At 38.6% G+C, this 20,341-nt stretch overlaps 1 protein-coding gene across 1 annotated transcript in view; it reads right to left on the bottom strand.

Annotated features, from left to right (window-relative positions):
* SYNE1 (spectrin repeat containing nuclear envelope protein 1) overlaps nt 1-20,341 on the bottom strand; it is a 578,994-nt gene that overhangs the window by 109,633 nt on the left and 449,020 nt on the right. Inside the window, exons 116-121 of the mRNA XM_049765309.1 lie at nt 13,627-13,782; nt 12,051-12,221; nt 4,309-4,442; nt 3,588-3,792; nt 1,096-1,278; nt 366-512 (exon numbers count right to left, since the gene is read on the bottom strand). Coding sequence (XP_049621266.1) covers nt 366-512; nt 1,096-1,278; nt 3,588-3,792; nt 4,309-4,442; nt 12,051-12,221; nt 13,627-13,782 — 996 coding nt within the window. The remainder of the gene's footprint in view (nt 1-365; nt 513-1,095; nt 1,279-3,587; nt 3,793-4,308; nt 4,443-12,050; nt 12,222-13,626; nt 13,783-20,341) is intronic.

Here is a 20,341-nt window from a genome sequence, read left to right as displayed (position 1 = left end):
GGGAAAGAATGAATGAATTGGAGAGAGAATGGTGGTTGCAAGGAAGATTCAGTAGAGAATGCTGCTATCAGGAAGAGAAAGACTGAACAGTCACAATTAGGAATGGAAGGAGGTGGGGATGGAGATGGGGATGCAGGAGAGACAAGATGCAGGAAGAAGTGATGGAGGTAGCAGCCCAGCAGCACTGTTCCAAGGAGGCTCCATCACGGATTCAAGTTCTGGGCCAGAACTCTGCTCAGGAGAGTTTCAAGAGGAGCATATTCCTTGAAGCTGAAGACTGAAAGCAGAGTCACAGCAGGTATTTCAAGTTCTGTTTATGAGGACAGATGATGGCAGATCTTGGCCAAAGGAAAGAATACACTTACCTTCAGCTCCTCCATCCTTTCCTGGATGGCTGAGAGATCCGAGGAGTGGCTTGGGTCTTGTTCTTGGAGTATTCCCTCTGCTTCCACTATCCAGGTCTCCAAACCTTCCAAACTCTTGGTAAATGATTTGTAGTCAAGAACTCCAGTCTTTTTTCACGAGAGAAAATGGGTATTTAGGAATCTAGTCAAAGGGCAATCTGTTAAGAAAGCTATAAGCATCTTTCTCTTTTTTAATTGATGGAATAGGTTTTGAGGTCACATTCTAGCATGTATACTTCCTAAGTTTTTAAGATATTTATATGTAATGCTAATGATTTAACAGGCTAAAGTTATTCTTTAAATATCTTACCAAGCTAAGATTCAGATTCTTCCCAAACAAGGTCTATTACATATGATTCCTACAACTGACATCACCTGCATTGTATGAAGGAGACCTGGGTTCGAATCCTAGTATCACAGGTTTCCCGCACATTTCCAGGAGTGACCCACATGCTCTGAGCCAAGAGTATTGAGTGAGTCTTCTCCCCTCCAAAAGGAAAAGTAGCATAAAAATCACATTGTAAAGAATGGGTAATCCTGTGTCTCCATTGGAAATTCAAGTTTATTTTTTTTACAAACTTTGGTCTTAAAGGAAATATGATTTCATTGAGAAATCTTGCTGTATCTCTCTGTACACCCAGACATTAAAAAACACCTAATCTATACCACTCACTGCAAATGAACTTCATACCTGCAGGGCAGCCTGCTGTTTACAAAGAGCCTGCTCCAAGGTGCCTAAGTGTTGACTCAAAGAGAGTTGATCAGATTGGATGGCCGAGGCTGCTGAAGAGTCCATTTGCTTCTTGAGCTTCTCTCCCAGTTCATGGAGGACATAGAGAGAATCCTTCACTGTCCCAAGTCCTCTGAGGAGGTCCTAAAGAAGATACAAATATACATGTCATGAAATGACATGGAACATGTATTTCCTACTCTGAGCATCAACGAAGTCTGCACAACATAAAACATGCAATTCCATGTTGATAGACTATTACAATGAATAACCTTTATCTGCAGAAACAGCAAACCAAATAACCCTTGCTTGTCAAACAACAATCAAAATCTAATGCTATTTTTAAATATATGATGTGTGTATTTTAACAGTTTAATACTTATATATATTTGGTTTTTGGGTCACACCCGGTGATGCTCAGGGGTTACTTCTGGCTCTGCACTCAGAAATCGCTCCTGGCTTGTGGGAACATACGGGATGCTGGGGGATCAACTGTGGTTCATCCTAGGTCAGACACTTGCAAGGCAAACCCCCTACCACTGTGCCACTGCTCCAGCTCCAATACACACATTTTTTTTTAATGAAGAAGAGGATGTATTATAGTGAACCACTATCCAAATACTGTTATTTTGATAACAATCACAGGTAAAATTCACAATTTTGGGGGGTAGTGATAGGACATTGGAGGAAAGCAGAAAAATCATACCAATAAGAAAAATACAATATGACCTAATATATTGGGGGAAAGATGGCATTTCTTCCCATCTCTGTGCTGTCAACAAACTGGAGCCAGTTATTTACTTTATTTTACTCAGTATTTCACATACAAAGAATTCATCTGCCTACTTTATCCTCGGTAGGCTGATGATCTGTAACATAGTGATTTTGAGAGACCAGAGTGTGTGAGACCCCAAAAATGGTTCTGGTAAGCAGGGGGAGGGTAAAGTGTATTTGAATTCTTTTTCATGGCATGAGAGTCATCTCCACTTTTTGTGGGACTCTCCTGTATGCTTGAGATGATAAGTTCATGGGAATTTACTATTGTTGAGTTCTATCTGCCACAGAGAAATGGAAAAGGGCTGGTTCTTCTCACTAGGGCTTATGTCTTCCCTTCTCTGCCTACAATATTACAACTAGGAGAGGAAGGAGACAAAGAGCAATTTTAAACTTGGCCAAGAACCCTAGACAACCAAGTTCACAGAAACTACTTGGAACCCTGCTCTCTAAAACAGGTCGGTGTCCTTCACTGAGGATGACTTAACATCAGAAAAACATGAAACAAAAGGATTTGATTTGTGTAGGAAAAAAAACTGCACTATTTTACTGTCACTATGAAACTTTAGATTTAAAGTGGCTATTTATTATCCAAGTGAAGGTATTAGAAAAAGCCAACTTTTAATTTATGGGCTCTTTATAACTTCCTTAATTCTAATAAACTGACTTGGAAAGGTTTATAACAATTTTGAAATGAGTTTATTAAAATAAGAGCAAATAATGGCAAAGTGTAGGAGCTATGCAATAAGTGAAATAAGAGAGCTATTCTCCTTAAGTAGATTACTGGCAGCAACAAAGAAAAAAGAAGTTTGTATTAAAAAAAAAAGATTAGAAAGATGTATAGAGAAAAACAAGAGGGAAAAAAACCTTCTTTCTCCTGAGGAGTTTTTAGAAAAATGATTAAATGGGCACTTAAATAATGAGCCTTGTGAACAATACCTTTAACACTGGATATTGAAAAGATATAACTTTTTTTTTTTGTTTTTTTGGGTCACACTTGGCAGCGCTCAGGGGCTACTTCTGGCTCAATACTCAGAAATCGCTCCGGCAGGCTCAAGGAATCATATGGAATGCCAAGATTCGAACCACCATCCTTCTGCATGTAAGGCAAATGCCTTACCTCCATGCTATCTCTCTGGCCCTAAGATATAACATTTTATATGCCCATTTCTTTTATTAGAATGAGTTAAATACTCATGACTGTAGTACCAGCAGTCATAGTTGGGAATCAATATTCATTTTGTTTGTTTTCTTGTCTTTTTTGTTTGGGGGGCAGACTCAACAGTGCCCAGGGCTTACTCTGTGCTCAGGAATCACTTTTGATGATAGCTGGAGCACCATTTGTGATGCTGAAGCTCAAACCACAGGTTGGGTATGGGCAAGGCAAGTACTTCAAACCCTTGTACTATCTCTTTGGTTCCTCTTCTATTCTTCTATCAAGCATATTTGTGCAAAAGACAGCAGAGTCCTTTTATGAAACTGTACCTCCTAATAATAAAGGAAAAACTGCTCATCTTGAAAATGAAATTACCCAACAATGTCTGACACCTGACCTATATATAAAACCTGGCCAGAATGCATCATGGTCTCTCAGACTGAGACCCCAAAGCTCACACACATCCCCCGGGGAAGGGGAATCAACTTCATTTGGTGGAAACCACCATGATTCCTGGACATACATGACAATCTTGAATCCATGTGGCCACTTCGTCATCAGTGATATCCTTGCTGGAGGCTGCCTTCAGGAACTCATGAGTGCGTTCATCCTGCTGCTGAACCAAGGCAGCACACTGCTTGGAATAGTCCTTGTACCTCTGCCAGAGCTGCAGGAGAGCCTTGCTGGAATGTAGCTGCTTGGCGATCTCTTCCAGCAAGTTATTCCACCTGGAAACAAAAGCCAATACCCATGGGCAGACACTCACCTGTCACTGGCACAGTGATCTCTAATTTTCTAGTTCATATGCCTAGCCAGGGGATTAGTGCATAGGTGTCTTATTTCTATGTAGCAGAGCAAAAAAAAAAATGACATGTACTCAAGAGTTGAAGGAAATGAAAGAAGGCTTGGGTAGAGAGAAGTTCTGGTGTCTTTAAATTATTCAGCCTACTTTCATCATCCTTCAATGAATTTTGTGAAAGTGTCACTGGTTGTAATTGACTATTATGATGGCTGTGGTGGTGGATGCCATTGGGGGTACCTCCCAAGAAGTACTCTGGAAATCTGGGTGCTAATTTCAGTACTGCTTAGTGGCCTATGTGTTGTGGGGATGGAACTGGTAGGGTTGATCATTTGCAAGGCAGGATTCTTCATCACTACACTATCTCTCCAGCCCCCACATAATTACTTTAAGTATATCTTGATCTCTAGAATAGAGAACAGTGTCTGATTAGCCTGGTGCATACCTCATATTGATGTCTTTCAGGGTATTTGTAAGAGTCTCTGTCACAGGAGGGTGGCACTCTTTTAGGAGTTGGTTGGTAACAGAGGCAAATTTTTGTAGATAACTTTCTTGCTTTTCTAGATCATCTTGAAGAGTCTGGGCAAAAAGAAAATGAATCAGATGATAAGGTCAGATCTAGATGTTAATAAGTTACAGAAATATAAGCACACAAATATGTAAACCATGCCCTACTTGGTTTTATAAACATTATTTCTTTCTTTTTAAGGATTTAATGTTATGGGTATGATAACTGAGTCTGAACAATGAAACCTTCTTTTTTGGTGGGGGAGGGGTCACATCCAGAGGTGCTCACAACCTAATCCTGGTTCTGTGCTCAGGAATTACTCCTGAAGCAAAGGAAGGGAGTAGGGAAACCATATGGGCTATCAGAAACCAAACTCCGATTGGCCAAATGCAAGGCATGTGCCCTACCCACAGAGTGATAACTCTGGCCCCTCAGTGAAACCTTCTTATCATGGCATCTGGACTTGTACAAGCTTATTATTGTAGTTCAGGTAACAAGTTCACAATAGTATTAATGTTGTTGGTTTTGAGGTATCATTACTACATCTAACCAGCACCAAAGTATCAAGGCTATCTACCAATGTACCTGTGATCAAAGACTTTGCTTTTTTTTATTTTCTTTTTTTTGGGGGGGGTAGTTACACCTAACAATGCTCAGGTGCTCCAAGATTTGTGTTTAGGTATCAGGAATCAGGTGAAGTTAGGGAGAAATTCCAGAGCTTTTGTATATAGGGATGTGCCCTATGCTAAGCTCTTTCTGGCCAGATACTGGGATTTTTCAGGAAAAGATTTCATAAGATGACATTATCCATCCTCTATCTATGGAGGGGGCACCAGTCATTACTTGGTTCTCTTGGCTGCTCCAAGTCAAAGTTAGGTTCTTAAGAGAACTACATGCATGAAGTGGTTCAACCAGAAACTCAGCAATTAAGCATTACAAAGTCAGGAGTTTATTAAGTACTTTCTCTGCCTTATCTCTGGAATTTCTTCCTTTCAAAGAATCATTACTGTCTATATGCCTGATACACCATTCTACCAAGAATGAGTGAAAAAACTTGGAGAATATGATGGAAGATGTGTATTTTAAAATATAAACATGTGCTTTAAAAAATAAATAAAATATTAAAAAAAAGATAAAAAAGAAGAAAAAAAAAGAAAAAACTTAGAGAAAGGTATTCCACTGGAAATTATGTTGAAGTAATAGACCCAATTTTTTTAATTATCTTTATTTAAACACTATGATTACAAATATAATTGTACTTGTATGATTACAGTCATGTACAGAACACCCCCCTTCACCAATGCAGGATTCCCACCACCAATTTCCCAGATCTACCTACTCCCCACCCCACCCACACCTGTACTCGAGACAGGCTTTCTTTTTCCCTCATTCATTCACATTGTTATGATAGTTTTCAGTGTAGTTATTTCTCTAACTGCACTTATCATTCTATGTGGTGTGCTTCATGTCATTAGCTGCACCTACATGAGACCCCATTCTTAATAAAGTTCACAATCAAATATGCCTATAAAAATCAATCCTACTTAAATATCATGTCTGACTGTCATCAAAGCAAAAGCATTCTCTGAAAAGGCTGTGAATCCTTTGCCATCTAAAGACAGCCACCTGCAGGTGATAAACATGGAAGAGTTTATATACAAATGACTTCTAAACTCCTCAAAGTTATGTTATTTGCATAAAGTCAAATAAAAAATCAAAGGCAACTGTTCTCACTTTGGCAGTGTATATAATAAAAATTGGAATGATACAGAGATTAGCATTGTTCCTGAGACATGAATGCTCATTAAATTCATAAAACTCAAATTCATGAAGTGTTCAAAGAAAGAAGTAAAGAAAACAAAGAGACAAGGAAACAAAAAAAGAAAGAAGTAAGGAAGAAGAAAGAAAAAGATTACAGGCATTTAAAAATTACTTTCTGCTCATTTTACAGTTGGGATACATTGGGAGACAAGTTCAGTTTAAAATATTTTTCCCTTTAATCACATTTTAAACAGGAATGTTTTCTTTATAGCCTGCCTATTTGCCTTAAGAAAAGATTGTAAGTACAAAAGTTATGCTGTTAAAATTTCTAGTGCCACATTGTCATTAGTATTCTGTAAAATGAACCATTGTCTAATAGTCTACATAGACTACTGGTCTACCTGGCAAGTTTGATGTAAGATCATGTGATTATCATTCTTCTGCAAAATGACTTCAAAAATGGAGGAAAAAAGTAACTTCTCCATAGTTCTTTTGGTGCCTATGTATGTCTATATGTTGTCCCTTGCCAACAACTGCCTTTTGTTTTTCTCCAGGAGGAACATTACTCTGCTGTAATCCTTCATTAACTCAACTTAAAAGAGGTTCAGCATATGTATCTTGTTAGGTAAAATTGGCTGCATCATCTTAATAACTTTTTAAAAATTTATTTAAAGAAAATGCATTTCATAATTGACATAACTACATTTTTAGGAAGACCAAAAGCAACACGTTTTTCTTTAAAAAGAATAGAAAGTTGAAAGAAAAACTAAAAAAATAGAAGAGAAAGGAGAGTACTTTTGAAAACTATTGACTCACATTGAACTCAATGAAGCACCAGCAGAAAGTTTAGTAAGTTCTTTTTTTTAAAAGGATAAGAGTAAAAAAATACAGCAACACATTTTTTATATATTTTATTTAAACACCTTGATTACATACATGATTGTGTTTGGGTTTCAGTCATGTAAAGAACACCACCCATCACCAGTGCAACGTTCCCATCACCAATGTCCCAAATCTCCCTCCTCCCCACCCGACCCCCGCCTGTACTCTAGATAGGCTTTCCAATTCCCTCATACATTCTCAATATTAGGACAGTTCAAAATGTAGTTATTTCTCTAACTAAACTCATCACTCTTTGTGGTGAGCTTCCTGAGGTGAGCTGGAACTTACAGCTCTTTTCTCTTTTGTGTCTGAAAATTATTATTGCAAGAATGTCTTTCATTTTTCTTAAAACCCATAGATGAGTGAGACCATTCTGCGTTTTTCTCTCTCTCTCTCTGACTTATTTCACTCAGCATAATAGATTCCATGTACATCCATGTATAGGAAAATTTCATGACTTCATCTCTCCTGACAGCTGCATAATATTCCATTGTGTATATGTACCACAGTTTCTTTAGCCATTCTTCTGTTGAAGGGCATTTTGGTTGTTTCCAGAGTCTTGCTATGGTAAATAGTGCTGCAATGAATATAGGTGTAAGAAAGGGGTTTTTGTATTGTATTTTTGTGTTCCTAGGGTATATTCCTAGGAGTGGTATAGCTAGATCGTATGGGAGCTTGATTTCCAGTTTTTGGAGGAATCTCCATATCGCTTTCCATAAAGGTTGAACTAGACGACATTCCCACCAGCAGTGGATAAGAGTTCCTTTCTCTCCACATCCCCGCCAACACTGCTTGTTCTCATTCTTTGTGATGTGTGACAATTTCTGTGGAGGGAGGTGGTATCTCATAGTTGTTTTGATTTGCATCTCCCTGATGATTAGTGATGTGGAGCATTTTTTCATGTGTCTTTTGGCCATTTGTATTTCCTCTTTGTCAAAGTGTCTGTTCATTTCTTCTCCCCATTTTTTGATGGGACTAGATATTTTTTTTTCTTGTAAAGTTCTGTTAGTGCCTTGTATATTTTGGAGATTTGCTCCTTCTCTGATGGGTATTGGGTGAATAGTTTCTCCCACTCAGTGGGGGGCTCTTGTATCCTGGGCACTATTTCCTTTGAGGTGCAGAAGCTTCTCAGCTTAATATATTCCCATCTGTTAATCTCTGCTTTCACTTGCTTGGAGAGTGCAGTTTCCTCCTTGAATATGCCTGTAGTTTCAATGTCCTGGAGTGTTTTGCCTATGTGTTGTTCTATATATGTTATGGTTTTGGGTCTGATATCGAGGTCTTTAATCTATTTGGATTTTACCTTCGTAAATGATGTTAGCTGGGGGTCTAAGTTCAATTTTTTGCAAGTGGCAAGCCAGTTGTGCCAACACCACTTGTTGAAGAGGCTTTCTTTGCTCCATTTAGGATTTCTTGCTCCTTTATCAAAAATTAGGTGATTGTATGTCTGAGGAACATTCTCTGAGTATTCAAGCCTATTCCACTGATCTGAGGGCCTGTCCTTATTCCAATACCATGCTGTTTTGATAACTATTGCTTTGTAGTAAAGTTTAAAGTTGGGGAAAGTAATTCCTCCCATATTCTTTTTCCCAATGATTGCTTTAGCTATTCTAGGGTGTTTGTTGTTCCAAACGAATTTCAAAAGTGCCTGATCCACTTCTTCGAAGAATGTCATGGGTATCTTTAGAGGGATCGCATTAAATCTGTATGATGCCTTGGGGAGTATTGCCATTTTGATGATGTTAATCCTGCCAATCCATGAGCAGGGTATGTGTTTCCATTTCTGCGTGTCCTCTCTTATTTCTTGGAGCAGAGTTTTATAGTTTTCTTTGTATAGGTTCTTCACATTTTTAGTCAAGTTGATTCCAAGATATTTGAGTTTGTGTGGCACTATTGTGAATGGGGTTGTTTTCTTAATGTCCATTTCTTCCTTATTACTATTGGTATATAGAAAGGCCATTGATTTTTGTTTGTTAATTTTGTAGCCTGCCACCTTGCTATATGAGTCTTTTGTTTCTAGAAGCTTTTTGGTAGTCTTTAGGGTTTTCTAAGTAGAGTATCATGTCATCTGCAAACAGTGAGAGCTTCACTTCTTCCTTTCTTTTTTTTTTTTTTTTTTTTTGGTTTTTGGGCCACACCCGGTGACGCTCAGGGGTTACTCCTGGCTATGCGCTCAGAAGTCGCTCCTGGCTTGGGGGACCATATGGGACGTCAGGGGATCGAACCGCGGTCCGTCTCCTAGGCTAGCGCAGGTAAGGCAGGCACCTTACCTCGAGCGCCACCGCCCGGCCCTACTTCTTCCTTTCCTATCTGGATTCCCTTGATATCTTTTTCTTGCCTTAATCGCTCTAGTGAGTACTTCCAGTGCTATGTTTAATAGGAGTGGTGAGAGAGGACAGCCTTGTCTTGTGCCAGAATTTAAAGGGAAGGCTTTTAGTTTTTCTCCATTGAGGATAATATTTGCCACTGGCTTGTGGTAGATGGCCTTAACTATATTGAGAAAGGTTCCTTCCATTCCATCTACAGCAACACATTTTAATAACTCTTAAAAAAAAACAAACAAAAGGTGGGATGGAGGGAGATTTGGGACATTGGTGGTGGGAATGTTGCACTGGTGAAGGGGGTATTCTTTACATGACTGAAACCTAATCACAATCATATTTGTAATCAAGATGTTTAAATAAAAATATACTAAAAATAAATAAAATTTCTGAATTAAAACAAGTATTCTGAAAGGAACTGGAAAGATAGTGCATAAGGTGCTGGCCCCCAGGTATGCTCCCTGAATGGAGAGCCATGAGTAAGTCCTGAGTTCTGCTAGATGTGAGTGACTCTCTTATCTATAAAAAATAAATAAATAAAATAAAAATAAATAAATTAAAAGCAAACAAACAAAACATCAAAGAGTTTTTGAAACTTAAACTATTCTCAAAGTACTTTTTTTTTGCAAGGGATCTCTGAGAACTCCTACCATCCCTAGGTCAACTAGGTGAGAAATTTAGTGCTAGGGCCTGAGAATGTGGAAATATTTGTGCCCTGGGGTGTCAGAACCATGCTGGTGGTGCTGGGAAAGCTGACAAGGTCACATTTAGTGATGCCCAGGAGACCATGTGGTACTGGGGATCGAATCAAGGTCAGAGAAATGAAAAGTTGTTCTTTAACATCTTTTCTCTTTGTTCTTCAAAGTAAATTATAACGAATCTGACAATTTGCAAATAAACTACTTAGGCTTTTTTGTTCTCTTTTTGTTTTTGTGTCACATTAGGTTGTGCTTGGGATTTACTCATAGCTCAGTGCTCAAGGATCACTCGTGTCATTGCTTAGAGGACCATATATGGTTCTGGTTGAAAGACTGAGAAAGTCCCTTAACCTTTTAAGGCCCCATTTAAAAATGCTTTTAAAATTATGTGTGTACATTTCATCTTCTCTCCTACTGTACTCCTAAGGAAAGGCATTCCTTTGAGAAAATGGGCATTTGAGGTCAGCAACATAGAAACTTTGATTCTCAAATGAGAGTAGAACTATTGTGGGGGGACTTCCTGATACCTCATATGGACAGAGTGTCCTCAAAGTATGTTTATCCCATTCTCTGTAACTTTAGCCAGAGAGAATGAAAAGCATCAAGGTAGAGTAACTGGTGTCCAGCTGGACAAAGAAACAGAGACAGCAACTAAACAGAATGAGGTAATTTGAATTACAGGTGGAGAGAACTCTATTTTAAATGTCTTTAGTATTGTGGAGGTCAGTAGTGGCGGTGTTTGGGGTATGGGATCCCCACAGTGGTGCTGGAGAGGGGCATATAGTGCCAACAATAGAATCCAAAGCTTCATAGGTGCACAACATATTCTAGCATTGGAACCACAACTCAGACCCCCAGCATACTGTGCTTATGTCAGCTTTGGCTCAGCCACAATTCCCTTCTAGGTGAAAGTATTGATCAAGAACACAGAAGAAATGAAGCAGAAGTGAAAGAAAAAATTCTTTATGCTATTGGCTAAACCACTGGCACTACGTTGAATGAAAACAACTTAAAAGTTTACCACCTTAACTATTTTTCTTTTGGTCATTAAAATATATTCTTTTTCCTTAAAATGTTTGAAGCAGCAGAATAAGAAGGAAAAGAGGATAACAGAAAGGGTTGTGTCCATAGACCACTGAGGTTAATTTAGATATTATATAATTTTTAGAATTCATTATTTAAGATATTTTGTCATAGAATTATTTGGGGGGTGGGTTTCGTGGAAGAGTTTTGAGTGACACCTGGTAGTAATCGGGTATCACTCATGGTAGAACTCAGGCACTGAATAATTAAAACAAAACTCACTGCATGGAAGGTTAGTAAGTACCTTCACCCCTGTATAAACTCTGTGCCCTAATAGAAATTAGTTGGTTTTTTTGTTTGTTTGTTTGTTTTAAAGCCACACCCAGCAGTGTTCAGGAGTTACTTCTGGCTTTGCACTCATAAAATTACTCCTAGCAGTGCAGGGGGCCCATATTAAATGCCAGGAATTGAAGCAAGGTTGATTATGTACAAGGCTAATGTACAACCCTCTGTGCTATCTCTCTGGCCTCCTAATAGGAATTTTTAAAAAAGAAATATATATATATATATATACATACATATATATGTACACACACACACATATATCAAGGGGCCGGAGAGGTAGCACTAGAGGTAAAACGTCTGCCTTGCAAGTGCTAGCCTAGGACAGACTGCATTTCAATCCCCTGGCATCCCATACGGTCCCCCCAAGCCAGGGGTGATATCTGAGCACATAGCCAGGAGTAACCCCTGAGTGTCAAATGGTGTGGCCCCAAAACAAAACATATATATATATATATCAAGTGATAAGGAATTGGGTATCCCTGACCAAGCTTGTCTCATTAACAAGTGGAGAGAATTCATTACAAATACATTTTTTAAAAAAAAGTAAATCAAGTAGAGCAATATTTAAAGGTGATATTCACATTTTCTCATCCTTCAATTTTATCCAGTTTCAGAGAATATTAAAAGGGGGATCAAGGCCATTACTTACCTGAAGATTATCAACCTGTGATTGCACTGCTTCCAAAGAGCCAGTGAGCAGCCGGAAACGGGACAGCGAGTACCTGGCCTCTGTGAGGGTGCTGACAGTCTCATCAAAGGTCGCCTTGTGCTTGCTCCAATGTTCAAGCACTGACTCCAGCAGTGCCCTCAACTTCCCAACCTTTGGAAAGAGATACATTTTAGGATTAAATATAACTTAAATTTTGTTTTTTTTTTTTTGGCCATACCTGGCATTATTCAGGGGTTCTTTAATCCTGGCTTTACATTCAGGAATTATTCTTAATGGACTAGAGAACCACAGGAGACGCCAGAGATCTAACCAGGTAGGCTTTATGCAAGACAAATGCTCTAATTGCTGTATTATTACTCTGTCCCTAGATTGCATATTATTTAAATGACTGATTAGATTCTCCAAGTGATGAAAATGGTTCCATTAACGAATAGCAGCAAGTGTTCAGACAGCCTCCCAAAATTAAAAGTATGTGTGGCAGTTTTGAAATGCAGCCTCCATATCTTTGAATACTCTAAACCAAAATGCTGATAAAGGTGATATATCTATTCTATATTATAGAAATGATAGAGATTAATGTGTTTACTCTTTGGTTTAGGAAATAAATTAAATGCTTCCAGTACTTTTATTTAATCCTCAAACAACCTTTGGTGGTAGATAAAAATCACTATTCCCTGATTAAAGATGAAGCAGAGGCACCAATAATTTTGAAACCTATCTTAGAATCTGAAAGATATAGATTTTAATCCAGGAAGATTCAAATTTCATTCACCAGGAAATGAAACTGATTAGTCTGTCTGTCTGTCTGTCTGTCTGTCTGTCTATCTGTCTATCTGTCTGTCTGTCTGTCTGTCTGTCTGTCTGTCTGTCTGTCTGTCTATCTATCTATCTATCTATCTATCTATCTATCTATCTATCTATCTATCTATCTATCTATCATCTATAATTCCCCAGGAAATAAAACTGATTGGTCTGTCTATCTGTCTGCCTGCCTGCCTGCCTGTCTGTCTGCCTGCCTGTCTACCTACCTACCTACCTACCTACCTACCTACCTACCTACCTACCTACCTACCTACCTACTACCATACCTACCCTCAAACTACTCTTCTATTTTAGCTATTCTTTTGCTATGAACTAAGGTGGCAGAAAGCATAGGATGGTGGGGCAGAAAGGGTGCTGATTTAGACATGAAAATTGGAGATGTCAATTGATCGTGTAAAAGAAAATATCCAAGTTGTATTTCTCTCTCACCCTCCAGCTACCCTTTCTCTAGGAGAAACATTGCAGCAGAAGCCAGACATTTGAAAACTGTGCCTAGATAATATCTGTATCTACACTGGATTAAAAACATTCAGAATAATATTGACTATAGAAAAGAATCACTACTAGACTGTTTTTAAAGAGGAGATGAATATAAAAGACTTAGAACAAAACAATGATGTATATAGAGTCCATAATCCTTTGGGCAGTAACTTTAGGACAACCCAGCCCCTGTCATGCTTGCTCAGGAGAGGACAAGTCTGTCTCAGTACCAACTCTCCATAGATAGCATTACCTTGAGGTTCAAAGTGGTCCAGGTCTGGCGAAGCTCTTTTAACGTGCTCAGTACAGCACCAGACACTTCCTCCTTCTTATTCTGAATCAGAGCAAGTCCATTCTGTTCAACTTTCTCCAGCTCTTTTTCTTTTGACTTAACCACATCTTCCAGATCCTAAAAGTTAAAAAAAAAAAAACACTCATTTCAAATTGTTTCATTATGGAGCTCAGGAATACAATGCAACTAAGATATGAAGTCTCTTATGCTGAATGAAATAAGTCGGAGGGAATGAGAGAGGCACAGAATAGTCTCACTTATCTACGGGCTTTAAGAAAAACAAAAGACATTATTGTAATAATGCCCAGGGACAACAGAGATGAGGGCTGGAAGGATCACTCTTGACGTGAAGCTCACCGCATAGAGTTGTGAGTTTAGTTAGACAGATGACTACACCAACTATCATGACAATGTTAATGACTGAGAGAAGTAGAATGCTTGTCTCGAATACAGGCAGGGAGTGTAGGGGAAGGGTGCATTGGTGGTAGGAATGTTGCACTGGTGAAGGGGGGTGTGTGTTCCTTTTGTGACTGAAACCCATCTATAGTCATGTTTGTAATCACAGTGTTGAAATAAAGATATTTAAAAATACAATAAAATTTAAAAGAAATTTAAAAAAAGAAGTCTAACTTGATCTTTTACACATCCAAACCTCTTCCAACACTTCAATTTAAAAAATGTTTTTTCTTTCAATAAAATTTAGCAGGAATTTAAATCACTGGTAGAGCAAATGGATCACATGGATGAGGGCCTGGGTTTGTTCCCCAGCATCTTCTTTCATAAATTAAAAAGCAAATAAATGGGAGTAAGAGAGATATAGCGCAGCTGGTAATGTGCTTATTTTTCACACAGTTGAACCATCGTTGATACTCAGCACAACATATAGTCCCCTAAGTTCTGCTAGGAGTGAACCAGGAGTAAGCCCCAATCAGAGCTGGGTATTGTCCAATAGTCTCCCCTCAAATAAATATAAAAATAATTGGCATCATAACTTATATTTTAAATTTATATATCTTGGTTAAACATGTCATATAGCTCTGATTGCTAGGCTACAAATTGACAAAACATTATTTTGGGCTCCAGGGTCTATAAATTAGTCACATTATGGACCACATAGTAGATACCTGGCTTCCTCCAGCAAGTTAGAAACATCTACTGGGTCTTTGCTTCTTCCACTGAAAAAATCAAAAGCTCAGACTTGATTGTCTCTTCTATCTTTTCTTTCTTCCCAAATTATGTTGCTTTGATTTGATTCTAGAAGTCTGCATGTAGGCCTTATTTTCATATATATATATAATCCTCATTTTTTCTGGGATAAGCATTTGTTTTTTTTAAAATAATATATTTATTTAAACACCATGATTACAAACATGATTGTAGTTGGGTTTCAGTCATAAGTAGAACATTCCCCCTTCACCAGTGCCACATTCCCATCATCAATGCTTCCCATTTGTAACTGTGAATCTGAAATGATCATGAAGTGAAAATAAAATGAGGTGGCAAGTGAAGAGCATACAAAATATGACATTGGGTTTGGTTCTTCACCATTTGAAAATAATGAACTCAGGAAGGCAGCAGAGCCATCAACATTACCCAGATGTGTGAGACAAATATTCAGTCTTGAGACTGGGAGCTGGACAGAAAAACAGGGCAGTTGCTTTCTGCACAGAGAGCTGGACAAGGAAACAGCTACCTAGCCCAGGGTGGAGGCAACAAGAGCTCTGCAGAGGAGGAAGTCTAGGAGATGTGTGAACTATATATCAATACATGACTATGTTTTCAGTTCAGTTCACAAAAACACCCATGGGAGATTCTACACCTTATTGTTCTCTGAACATCACCAGGAATAATTCCTGAGTGCAGAACCAGGAATGATCCCTTAGCACACCAGGTATAGACCACAAACCAAACCAAACCAAAACAAAGACATTAAAAATAAATAAGCAAAAGAAGGACTGAAGTAGTACAGAAAGTAGGGCACATGCTTAAGCAGCCCAAGTTTAACTCCTGGCACAACATACTCTGCCCCCAGCATTGTGTGATGTACCCGTGGAGGTCCCCAGCACAGCCAAGGTGGCCTCAATATCCCAGACACTGCAGGGCCTAAGTAGCATCACATCAACTAGATGGAGTTCCTTGCTTAAAAAAAAAAGGTCTACATAGACCTTTGTATTTTAAAACTGTTCTTCACATTAAAATTTTCTCAACATTTTGATAGTTATCAAAGATGAATATAGTGACTATTAAAGTTCCAGGTCTTTTATGAACACAGAAATAATTATAGAAAGCATAACTGATACTTTTTATAAATTTTCTCAATTTTTACCAACATATTATTTTAAAAACATTTTTGAGGGGGGGGCATATCCAGTGATGTTCAGGGGTTACTCCTATCTACATGCTCAGAAGTTGGTCCTGGCTTGGGGGACCATATGAGACACCAAGAATCGAACCCAGGAATGCCCTGGACAGCTGTGTGCTAGGCAAATGCCCTACCACTGTGCTATCGCTCCAGTCCCTTACCAACATATTAAATAATAAAAAACAATAATTTCAATAAATTCCTAATTTTAATATCCAACCACTAAAAATAAATTACTCTTCATTTATCTCTTCATTGATCTATAGATACATTTATTTATACATTCACTTCTAAACAAGTGGATGTTACATTGTTTTAAAAACCAACCCTTTTTTTTTATAAATATCTTTATTTAAGCACCATGATTACAAGCATATTTGTAGTTGGGTTTTAGTTATATATATATAAAAAATAGAACAGTTCTCTTCATCAGTGCAATGTTCCATCACCAATGCCCTCCACCATCTTCCTCCCCCAACCCCTGCCTGTATTCAAGACAGGCATTCTATTTCTCTCATTCACTACAAAAACCTATTTTTTAAGTGCTCTGCATTTTTCTGTTGGCACAAAAGCAAAACCTACTATAGAAGTGGAACTAAAAAAGGTATTTTGTGGGGGCTGGAGTACTCTTACCCCATTGGGTAGGGAATTTGCCTTGCTAATCCAAGTTCAACCCCTGATATCCCATATGGTCTCCTACACACTGTCAGGAGTAATTCCTAAGTGCAATGCCAGGAATAACCCTTGAGAATTGATAGGTGTGGCCCAAAGACAAAAGAAAAGCATTTTGTGCAAAATAAAGTGTTATTTACTTTTCTTTCTATAAATAATTAAAAGATGACTTCATTTCTCATCAATAAAAGGAAAAGCCAACCTTAACATTATCATTATAATAAATCACTTTTAATGAGAGTTAACTCAGAAATATCCATTTTAATGTTGCTATAAATTAATACATCTTCTCTGAAGAAATGGTAAAGCATTCAAATAAAATAAAATAAATCATGAATCGGTAACCAATTGAAGTATTCTGGCTTGAATTTCATACTTTGAACCAGAGACAATTTCTCAAAATTGACAATAAATTTTATCAAGGTTTGTAGCATTGCCAGATAGAATCTGTTTGTTAGATCATTGTGATTTATAAGTGATACCCCTTAAATAACAGTGTGGGTTACTTTCCCTCTGAAAAGTAAATTTCCAGTTGAAATCTCAAATTAGCATTGGTGATGAATTCTTTGAACCACACTTCAAGATTTCTCTCTTGACACTACCTGACATGACTCTCTTTTTTTTTGGGGGGGGGGCCACACCCGGTAATGCTCAGGGGTTACTCCTGGCTATGCGCTCAGAAGTCGCTCCTGGCTTGGGGGAACATATGGGATGCCGGGGGATCGAACCGCCGTTCGTCCTAGGTTAGCGCAGGCAAGGCAGGCACCTTACCTCTTGCGCCACCGCCCGGCCCCTGACATGACTCTCTTGAAGTCATATTTGATTGGAAAAGAAGTGAAATGTAGTCAAACTCCTGCTATATTTTCCAAAAGCAACATGTCTGCCTGTTAAATAGATGATAGAGATATAGAGGAACATAGGTGGAGAACATTAAAAAAAAAGAAGATACACACTGGGGTGGTGTGATAGAAAAAGAAAAAAAATTACATGAATATGTTTGTCTTTTAACAGTAAAACTTAGGACAATAGAAGACCAATCAATATTATTGCCAATAGAAATGATATTTTCATTTTAATGCAGTTTAAGTAGGGGACCCACCAAGAGATAGAACTTCCTAGCCTTCAACATGAAAACATAAAATTAGGTTACAAAGGCCACACACAGAATGGGAGAAACTATTCACCAAATACCCATCAGATAAGGGACTATATCTAAGATATACCAAGGTACTGACAGAACTTAACAAGAAAAAAACATAACCCCATCAAAAAGTGGGGAGAAGAAATGAACAAATACTTTGTCAAAGAAGAAATACAAATGACGAAAAAGCACATGAAAAAATGCTCCACATCACTAATCATCAGGGATGCAAATCAAAACAAGAATGAAGCACCATCTCACACAACAGAAACTGGCACACATCACAAAGAAACAAGAACAACCAGTGCTAGTGGGGATGTGGAGAAAAAGGAACTCTCATTTACTACTGGTGAGAATGCCATCTAGTCCAGTCTTATTGTAAAACAATATAGAGATTCCTCAAGAAACTGGAAATTGAGCTACCATATAATCCAACCATGCTGCTCCTAGGAATATACCCCAAGAACACAAAAATACAATACAAAAATACCTTCTGCACACCTATATTCATTGCAATGCTACTTACACTAGCCAGACTCTGGAAACAACCCAGATGCCCAACAACAGATGAGTGGCTAAAGAAAATATGGTACATATACACAATGGAATACTATGCAGCCATCAGGGAAAATTGAAGTCATGAAATTTTCCTATACATGAGTGGACATAAAAAATATTATGCTGGAAAGTACACCGGCCCTGTGGGGCTCAACTGTGAAAGACTGTGAGTGTGACCTGTCTATGTCTGTCTACTGTCCTCTTGCGTGAAACTCTTGCGAGTGGGGCAAGGAGAGGCTCCAGAAACCTCGCTCGCCCAGACGCCATTTTCAGGGAGGGACTTCAGAGCATAAAAACCGGCTAAGCTTTGCAAAAGCCGGCTTCCTGTGTGTGACACCAGGCGGGGAAAATCCGCGAAAGTACACCGGCCCAGTGGGGCTCAACTGTGAAAGACTGTGAGTGTGACCTGTCTATGTCTGTCTACTGTCCTCTTGCGTGAAACTCTTGCGAGTGGGGCAAAAAGAGGCTCCAGAGGAGAACGGCCGCTCCGCTTCGCTACGCGGCCGTGCACTCTTTCTTTTTCTTTTTTTTTTTTTTATTTAAACACCTTGATTACATACATGATTGTGTTTGGGTTTCAGTCATAAAAGGAACACCACCCATCACCAGTGCAACATTCCCATCACCCAAGTCCCAAATCTCCCTCCTCCCCACCCAACCCCCGCCTGTACCCTAAACAGGCTCTACATTTCCCTCATACATTCTCAATATTAGGACAGTTCAAAATGTAGTTATTTCTCTAACTAAACTCATCACTCTTTGTGGTGAGCTTCCTGAGGTGAGCTGGAACTTCCAGCTCTTTTCTCTTTTGTGTCTGAAAATTATTATTACCAGGGTGTCTTTCATTTTTCTTAAAACCCATAGATGAGTGAGACCATTCTGCGTTTTTCTCTCTCTCTCTGACTTATTTCACTCAGCATAATAGATTCCATGTACATCCATGTATAGGAAAATTTCATGACTTCATCTCTCCTGACAGCTGCATAATATTCTATTGTGTATATGTACCACAGTTTCTTTAGCCATTCTTCTGTTGAAGGGCATCTTGGTTGTTTCCAGAGTCTTGCTATGGTAAATAGAGCTGCAATGAATATAGGTGTAAGGAAGGGGTTTTTGTATTGTATTTTTGTGTTCCTAGGGTATATTCCTAGGAGTGGTATAGCTGGATCGTATGGGAGCTCGATTTCCAGTTTTTGGAGGAATCTCCATATCGCTTTCCATAAAGGTTGAACTAGACAGCATTCCCACCAGCAGTGGATAAGAGTTCCTTTCTCTCCACATCCCCGCCAACACTGTTTATTCTCATTCTTTGTGATGTGTGCCATTCTCTGGGGTGTGAGGTGGTATCTCATCGTTGTTTTGATTTGCATCTCCCTGATGATTAGTGATGTGGAACATTTTTTCATGTGTCTTTTGGCCATGCGTATTTCTTCTTTGTCAAAGTGTCTGTTCATTTCTTCTCCCCATTTTTTGATGGGGTTAGATGTTTTTTTCTTGTAAAGTTCTGTCAGTGCCTTGTATATTTTGGAGATTAGCCCCTTATCTGATGGGTATTGGGTGAATAGTTTCTCCCACTCAGTGGGTGGCTCTTGTATCCTGGGCACTATTTCCTTTGAGGTGCAGAAGCTTCTCAGCTTAATATATTCCCATCTGTTAATCTCTGCTTTCACTTGCTTGGAGAGTGCAGTTTCCTCCTTGAAGATGCCTGTAATGTCCTGTAGTGTTTTGCCTATGTGCTGTTCTATATATCTTATGGTTTTGGGGCTGATATCGAGGTCTTTAATCCATTTGGATTTTACCTTTGTACATGATGTTAGCTGGGGGTCTAAGTTTAATTTTTTGCAAGTGGCTATCCAATTGCGTGCACTATTTCTAAGGAAAGAACTCCATTGCAACAAGAAGGAAAAATCACACTAAGAACGGGGCTATATCACAGAAGCAAA

This window comes from Suncus etruscus, chromosome 18 (genome assembly GCF_024139225.1).
Source record: "Suncus etruscus isolate mSunEtr1 chromosome 18, mSunEtr1.pri.cur, whole genome shotgun sequence".
NCBI classification, from domain to species: Eukaryota; Metazoa; Chordata; class Mammalia; order Eulipotyphla; family Soricidae; genus Suncus; species Suncus etruscus.
The sequence above is the reverse complement of the archived record's forward strand: the minus strand, read 5'-3'. Positions and strand labels throughout refer to the sequence as shown.